The 8,566-nt window shown below is 48.9% G+C and overlaps 1 protein-coding gene across 1 annotated transcript in view; it reads left to right on the top strand.

Annotated features, from left to right (window-relative positions):
* The window catches only part of ARHGEF9 (Cdc42 guanine nucleotide exchange factor (GEF) 9), a 48,843-nt gene that overhangs the window by 10,294 nt on the left and 29,983 nt on the right, over positions 1-8,566 (top strand). Inside the window, exon 4 of the mRNA XM_010143094.1 lies at positions 4,141-4,270. Within this exon, the coding sequence (XP_010141396.1) occupies positions 4,141-4,270 (130 nt within the window). The remainder of the gene's footprint in view (positions 1-4,140; positions 4,271-8,566) is intronic.

Below are 8,566 nucleotides of genomic sequence, written 5' to 3'. Positions count from 1 at the left end.
GGTCAGCAGACAGTTAGGGAGCTTCTCAGAGCACTGATTCTCAGTGGAGCCAAACTCATCTCTGTTACAATCAGACACGTGGACTAATTACCCTTGCATGTACTTTCTGATGCTACCAGCTACACTAGAAAAATCACCTAATTAGCATTCGGTGGGCAGAAGGGCTGTTCCTTTATCCTGGAGAGGACCTCCGCACACAGCAGGCAGAGCGGCCACCGTCCGCAGCTCAAACCTGAGTATGCTGAGACGTGGGGACAGTTCAGAACCTGCTCTGCTTTTCAGCCTGATCCTGTCTGATTTTGCCTTTGGGTTTAGGTTCAGAGGAGCACCCGGCACCCAGCAGCTTGATTTCTTCCCAGAATTTCCAGGATCTCTTTTGCTGCTGAGGGTAATCAACCTGATTCCCCAACCTGATGTAAATCGAGAATAATACTGTGATATACTGCTATAAAAATAAGGTGAAAGAAGAATCAGGCCCCCTACGAGCAGATTTTCTCCTGCCCTGCCAGTTGTCTGTCTTCTTCCCAAACCCATTTAAAAGGAGGTGCTTCAGGGAACAAAAAAGACCACAGATGTTTCAGAAACTTCTCTAAGTGTTTGATTTTTTTTTTTTTCTTTTTCCCCAAACCCAGCTCTAAAAGTGCAGAGGGACGTGACAGGAGCAGAGATGCACTGACTTGCTTAGTCCCGATTCGCATGGTTGATTCCTACCAGCCGAGTGCCGCGTTCAAAATCACCAATTTGGACGAGAGTTTGGCTCCAGATCCCACTTCTGGTTTTCCCTTTGCAACAAGAAACTCAGAGTGGACTCGTGGGAACACGAGGGTATCCTAAACCATCTCTGGGATCCCAACTGTTGTGGCTTTTTATCCTTAGCAGCCCTGTGATGTCCCCACAGCACTTAGAGATGCGGCTTTACACTGGGCAGAGGAAAGCGGCCTCGGAGAGGTCTGTGTTTAAAATGACCTTCTCCAAGTTAGTTGGTAGCGATCCCAAAGGGGATGTGGACAGTGTGGTTACACAAGGGTTGAAATATTTGGGGACTACATTCTTTTTTCCTTTGGAGTGTTTCGAGATCAACGTGTTTTTAAGTAATCAGATACAGTCATGTTCTGAGGAGACTCGGACTGGTCCCGCGGTTAAGCAACACGGAGAGCTCTTTTATATGAGGTTGTGTCCTACAGCAGTAGGACGCAACCATGGACACTTCGTTTCGCTTGTTTCTTGATGTTCCAAAAAGGGAAAGCAGGGTTATATTTACTTGCCTCGCATTGCCTGGGCGTACCCTGTTGACTCACGGAGGAATGGCGCTGTAACGTAGAAATGGGGGGTTCTACCATGCGGCCGCCTGGGCTCGCTCCTCCCATTCAGGTGTTCAGAGAGGCCGGAAGGGGCTGATCCTCCAGGCAGCCCAGCTCACATCCCAGACAAGCTTAATGCCACGAATCGGGAAAGTGAGGCACAGAGAGTGTGTCTTACTCCCCACCAGATGATTCTGCACCCTGACTGCCCTGGTCGACTGCTTGAAATACAAATAGTTCCTGCTCTTGCAGTTCTGGCTTTGGGGCTGGGGCTGAGATGAGCAAAGCCTGAGAATGGAAACGCAAATCATCTCTGGGGAGTGTCGTGTTGTGGCACTATCAGACACGGGGAAAAGCTGGATACCTTCAGGTTGGGATTCCAGCAGGGTCGGCTGTGAACGAGAGCAACGGGGCCTGTTGATCCGGCATCGGGCTGAAGAACTCCTCATGCACTTGCGCTTTGACAGTGCTCGCAGCTGGACCACGAGGCTGAAAGAGAAGCTAGAAAATTATAGGGTGAACTAACACAATGACATCAGGCTTATCGTTGGCGGGATTAGGAGTCTCTCAGGCACTCTGATTAGAATTTAATAAGTAGAAAATACTGTTTAAATCAACTGAAGCCTTTACAGAGTAAGGCAAAACTCAGAGGGGACCAGGGGTCCCAGTGAAAGTTAGCTTCATCCAACAGTGGGACATTAGACGACTTTTTTCCTCTTCCTGTCCACTGATACCGTCCTTGCAGAGCCAAGGACCTTCCCCGTGCCAGGTCAGGACAGCAGAGCTGAACCCAGAAGCCTGGCCGCTCTCCCCCAAGTTAGCATGTGGTACTTGGCAAGAGTCTGACGGAGCGCTGGGAAGGGAGAGGTCGCTGCAGCCAAATAGAATGGGCGAACAATGGGTTTACCTTAATTTCAGAGTTAGTGCCATCCTGTTATTATTTCACTGGCCAAACGCTTTGCTTCTGTTGTTTTTTCTTCTAAATTTTTGCCAGCTCTGCCCCAGACATGGGCTGGGAGCCCAAAAAGTTCAGTCATGACTCTTTCTTTCTTACTGCCTGAAAGAAGCGCGCGCACGGGGTTTCCTTTTCCAACAGAGCGTTACAAGGAGTGAATCGGCATTACCCAGATAAAAGCAGCTTGGCTGGCAGCGGCCCGCTCCGCGCGGAGGCAGGCACGGGGGAGTTTTCAGAGCCTGGCTCCCTTCAATCGCTTATTGTTTTGAGGCCAGTTCATTTGAATTTTTCACAAAGCCACATCTGTTCACCTCTAAAAGATTTACTCCAGCTTAGTATGAATTAAATATATGAAGGTCCTGAGTGCAGCTTTCTGGTGTCGTGAGTGTTCCTGCTGCAGAACTGAGCTGGAGTTAAGAGTATGACCATGTTGCATGAGAGAGAGGAGCATCTGCTGATGGGTGGACGGACATGAGCTCCTTTGACGAGTACAATTGCTGGGAGATGATTAGCAGCTCTCTCTAAACCCTACACCGCTCCCTGCCTCTGCAGGTCCTCTCTGGCCATAGTGACTCTCCTATTGCCCCACCAGACCTCACGGGCAGTTTGAAGACCAGACTAGTGTCTCCCTGGCATAGCGCCGTTTCTCCGTACACACCCAGGCACTCACGTCATACAGAGGCCCCAGAAAGGAAGGCACAGGAGACTCTTTGTTGTGTGTCACAATGGATATGTCAGACAGCCCATCCGCTGTTCTCCATTACTTTGGTGAAGGACCAGTCCTCATGGACTGGAACTTGTAGGGTTTTTTTTAAGCTCAGCTGGAATTTTGATGTAAGAATTAAATATAAATTGAAAAAGCATCTCAAGATTTCATCCAAGAAAAGGTGGCAAAATGGCAAATAATATTCTATTATATTCTGCGATTGTTTCTTAATATTTATCCTGTTTGGATCACACGGGGAAAGGGATCCAATTCACAGCATCCACACCTATTTTAACTGTCACCAGTGCAATTCTTAGTGATAATCGATCAAGCCGTTCCCCCTGCAGCTGCCCCAGATCGCAGGTTTTCTCATTAGTCAGCAATCAATATCAACCCGCAGGTTAATAATGTATTATGGCGGTATTATGGCAGCTGGCCTTGTCTGTCTTTCCAGCTGAAATGAACGTTCAGGTTCCTCGGAATAGGAAGGAAGGCACAGGGCAGGAATCAATAGCATTGATTTCAGCATCACTTTTTGAAAAGACTGATCATCATCTTTGCTGGCCCTGGCGGGAGGCTATTTTCACTCGTTATTACACTCACAGCCCTGTACAGGAGTAAAATAAAAAGAATTCCTTTGATTTGCTCAGCTGAAGTCTGCAGTAAGAGTGACTGCCATGGGATGAATGCTCGGTGGCACTCTTGGAGTCACCTTATGGCTTGGAGGGCACTCTGGCCTCGTGCCCAGTCGAAAAATATTGTCTAATGTTCATTTTAAAGATGGAAAAGTCCAAGCCTGAAGACTATCTGGGCTATAAAAGCCCAAGGCTATAAAAACGTTCCAGCTGTCTTTTAGGATGCTCTTTAGATGAGCACCTCAGGGCTTTAAAGAGCAATATCCACAGCTGCCGCGCGCTGGCTTGGTGGAGCTGATGCAAACCAGCCGAGGGGCTGACTGGCCTCTCCAGCTCATGCACGCACAGTTTGTTTCCAGCAAGCTGCTCTTTCGTGGTGATCCACAAAGATGTTGCTGATGGAAAAAACCACCCTACTGGAGCAGCGAGTGGCAGATCCTACCCGCGTTTCTTTCGGGCAGGGTGGGGAGATGATGCTGCCTCTGCTGCATTTCCACTGCACATCAGGCTCCGTTCCATGGACTTTTCTTTTGTGTTTGACAGCGACTACAGGTATGTGGCTGCTGCTCTCGCCGTCATGAGGAACGTAACTCTACAGATCAACGAGCGGAAGCGGAGGTTGGAGAACATTGACAAGATAGCTCAGTGGCAGGCCTCCGTTCTGGACTGGGAGGTACAGTAAGCGCTCGGCCCTGATTTAGGTGCTATAAATGTGGACAGGTCATTCCATGCAGTTGCTGAATTATCTGAGACCGTACAGTTCATCTCACACAGCCCAGTGTTGGGGTTAAGCTCCAGACAGAAGAGACGTGTTTACAGACTTTAGAGCTGGTACTTACCTTGTAGAACATCAATGGTATGTGTAGACATGGACGTGTGGAGGTGGTGCTGAGGGACAGGGGTTGGTGGGGACCCGGCAGTGCTGGGGGAACAGTTGGACCTGAGGAGCTTAAAGGTGTCCTACAACCTAAACAATTTTGTGACTCTGTATTCTGAAGAAAACCTAGGGTCTGGTTCCGATTTCATTGACAGAAATCTGGAGGAACTTCTGCAATTGCAGTGCTGCTGTTCGGGGAGTGTGTGACATTTGGATCAAACTCTGCATTCTGGCTCTGTGCTCTGTCATTAGGGAAGAAGCAGGAAAAGAGAGAGCAAAAAGCCGTAGAAATTCTGACAGGTTAAGAAAACAGAGAAGACTCTTCTGGTGGTTGCTTTATGATTAGAAGCCAAAACATTAAGCTGAAGCTAGAGATGCTATTTGCATGTTTAAAGTGAGTGCCCACTTAAGGATATTTCTGCACCACCCCTGTGTGTGCTGATCGTATAATTAAGGAGCGGAGAGACACAGGGAAGGCAAAGTCAGCAGAGGGATTCCTCAGCAGCAGCCCTTCAGTCTCCTACGGTTTTGCCACGTGTTTAAAAAAAAAAAAGACACTCTAAAATTATGCTCTCCTTTGCTTTTCGTCCCTGATTTTTTTCAAAGTCGCAGTGTGAATGTGATCTGTAAATAGGGGGTTTGAAGCAGACCAAGGCTAAATGTTTCTGTAAATCCCCTTCTGTGTTGTCACTGATCCTCGTGTTCAGCAAGTAGATACTGAGAGTGATGGACCAGCCTTTCTTCCTCCTCACAGTCAGGAATAACGCCACGTTCAGGTCAATGGGATCGTACTATGTACATCAGTATACGGGAAAAAGGCATTAACCCTTTAAATCTTTTTTTCAAAAAGATCCAGGAAGGCTGGGAGGAGGAGGAGAAGTACAGGTGTGTCACCTTCTGGTGATGCGTATCCTTCTTGAGTGAATTTGTTTCCTTGCTACAGTGAAGGCTGGATCCAACCCTGGCTCTTAATAAACCGTACAAATGCAGCAGTCGCGGCTGGCTCTGTAACGACGGCTGCTGTGAGGATGCTCACAGGATGTTTTATTGTTGTTTACTGTGAAGAAACCTCCCTCTCACTGACACGCAGACTCATGTTCTGAATTAGAAAGCTGCTCTCAGGGAAGCCCAGGACCATCAGATCTATCTTCAGTATATTCCATGTGATGAGCTAATGTGTGTCATTTGGAAGTGGTGCCGCGACCCTTGTTGTAAATAAATCGAGATTAAGGCCGGATCAATTCCAAGTCAGTGAATATTCATGTGTGAGTGGAAAGCCAAGGTGACCTTCACATAGGATCTATGGAATAGCCATTTCTTTTTTCTTCCCATTAGCTCAGTTGATAATTCATTTTTTTTTAGACATACCCTTGAAAAACGTTTTCCAGCTTAGTAGCACCTGTTCTTCTTCTCCTGCCTGTCCTCAGGAACTTGCAAAAACGTTTTTCCAGGCTTTTTTCAACCATTCCATACTTTAAGCACAGTATTGCATTATTGCAGCAACATCCTTGAGCTTCTCACAATAAAGCAAAACCTGCGGTTGCTGCTGCTCAGGGTCTGATGGGAACACAGCCACTGCCCCCATTCAAAGGAAAACACCCTTCTTGCCATTTTCATTCTGTGTTTTGGATGAAGAAGAGTCCCAGAGTTGTGCTGAGAGCACTAGAGGATGAGAGCTAGATCCAGCAGAGGACGTCGCCGCTTGGTTCTTTCCTCTAACGCGAGTTCTCAATCATCAGGTCCAGCCCCACTCACAGATGTCCACGCAGTGCCCAAATCCCCAGACCACTCGGGATTTAATGGCACTATAATGCAGGAAGAGAGCAGGAGAAATCAAAAGCAGCGCCAGATGCTGAGGTCTGTGCTAGATCTGAGCAGATACTCTCTTCAGGCACTGCAAAGCCAACCCCCCTCTCAGCTGGTGGCTGTCTCAGGGACATGTCTCCCAGGACACGGGCCGTCAGGGGCTGATGGCTCACGCAGCACACAGGGCTGCAGGCCATCATCTTCCACACGCAGGTGCTTATGGAGCAGAAGAGGGATCTCCTGCTCTGCCTCCCTGGCCTCTCCCAGTCATGGGGAACGTGCATTTATCATCTGAGTCAGAGAGTAGAAGTCCATGACTCCCAGCTGGTCTTTGCTGGAGGACACTCAGCTGAGAGAGTTGTCAGCTTGGTGCCTCTGCAGATGCTTATCCCGCTGATACCGAGAGCTCACTGAAACAGAGAGGAACCCCCAGCATTCCTCTGCCATCTTCCTGTGGCCCTGGTCCCGTACCCAGAAGTGCTCCCTTCCTGTCCCTTCGTGTGTCACAGTGCCTCTCTAGACCAACGATGTTGACTCTCTGATTGGAAATTGCATCTTTGTTTCCAGGTTTACCCATGTTTGCAATGGGATGCTGGAAAAAGGGTTTTAAAGAAGAAAAACTCCAAACCAAACAAAAAGTATTTAGCAAGTGAACAGTTGAGGTGTTCTTGTATGCCATGTGTGTGCAGACGTTTTCTTGCAGGACAGGGTGTTTCTGGGAATCTCTGTGTATTGCTGGTCCTCAGACAAATAGAAGAAGCTGGGGGCATGTCCCAGCTGATGGAAGCAGAAGGGATTTTACTGAACACTACGGAGTTGTGCCTGTGTGTTTCAGGAACCAAGATTTTCTGTGTGGCCCCGTGAAAGGGAGTTTTCAGGTCAGCATTTGAAAAATACAAATATCCTTCAGTTAACCAAGGCCAATTTTTTTTTTTTTTTTTTTTTTTTTTTTTTTTTTTTTTTTTTTTTTGCAAGAAGTCACATAAGCAGGGTCTGATGTGATAAACTGCGAATGGGACCAAGAAAGGGTGGCCTGACTCCGGTGGCAGCTGATAAGCTGCGGCAGCCAGGGTGTGAAGTCTTAAGGAATTATTGGCAGCTTTGGCAGCTTTATACAGTAATGACTGAGCGGAATCTTAAGGGGAGACTCTGATCTCACTGCCTGCTGTAAATTAGAACTAATCCCAGTCGCTTCGAAATGTGTCCCTGTGTAATTCGTAGGAACGTGGTCTTGACCGAAAAGCCTGGGCTGGACTGTTGCCACGTATGACTCACCTCTTGATTTTGTAACCTGAATTTGCAATATATAAACAGACCTGGCGAGGTGCTGCCCTGCCTACCCCGAATCCTCTAGTGCCTTTTGTCCTTTCGGTTGTTAATGGTGCAGAATGTAGGGCTTCCACCACCCCCTGCCGAGACCTTTCAGCGTCTGAGAGCTCTCGTGGTTATGAAGTGTTTCCTGATGTCCAACCTCTCTTTCCCCCCGCTCTGCATCACCCCCTTGCTTGTCGTTAAATACCCTCAGATCCAAACAGTGACATTTGAAGGCTGGCAGGCAAAACCGGCACACAACGTTCACAAAGTTAGCTGGAGCGGGTTCAGAACAGCCTCCGATGTCTCCTCTGGACCAGACTTCAAACAGGCCAGAGCGAGCCCATCCTGGGCAGCCTTTACACGCTCAGTCCCTTCTTGCGCTCGTGCCCTCGGAGAGAGCTGCAGCTCTCAAAGGTTAGTGGATGTTATCTAGATACAGACACACACCAGTTCTATAAAGAGATTATTTCCACAAAGCCTCCATCACTTCTGAGTCCTCGCAAGCCCCGCTTTGGGCACACACGTGAGGCAGCGGGAGCGAAGGGGCAGTGTGGTACGTCCCTGCCCTCCTCTCGGTGCCTGCTGCTGCAGAAGCTTTGCTGGACAGCACTCAGAGAAGCACGTTCACCGCTCTCCTGCCCTCCTCGTGGCTTCTGCAAGCCATGGGCGAGCGTGCCCAGTGCCCAGCTCCTCCTGGGCAGGATTTGCGAGCTGGCCATTTGCTTGGGCATGACGGCAGTGCCCACCGCAGCCCCGGGTGTAGCTGCACTCTTGCTGAGTGCCCGTGACCGATGATGTGGAGTTGGGGAACGGATCTGTGCTTCGGCACCCCTCAGGATTGCTCTATCGTGTGTATTTTCATACAGCTCTTGGACCAGCTCAAAGCAGAATGACGTGGTGATCCCTGTAGCGTTTCGGGCTCCCTCTCCAGCCCTCGTGGCAGCTGCCAGCAACACCTTCCCCCCTCTCCGG

Source organism: Buceros rhinoceros, unplaced genomic scaffold (genome assembly GCF_000710305.1).
Source record: "Buceros rhinoceros silvestris isolate BGI_N320 unplaced genomic scaffold, ASM71030v1 scaffold1059, whole genome shotgun sequence".
In the NCBI taxonomy this organism is placed as follows: domain Eukaryota; kingdom Metazoa; phylum Chordata; class Aves; order Bucerotiformes; family Bucerotidae; genus Buceros; species Buceros rhinoceros.
This window is presented reverse-complemented; position numbering and strand designations above follow the sequence as displayed.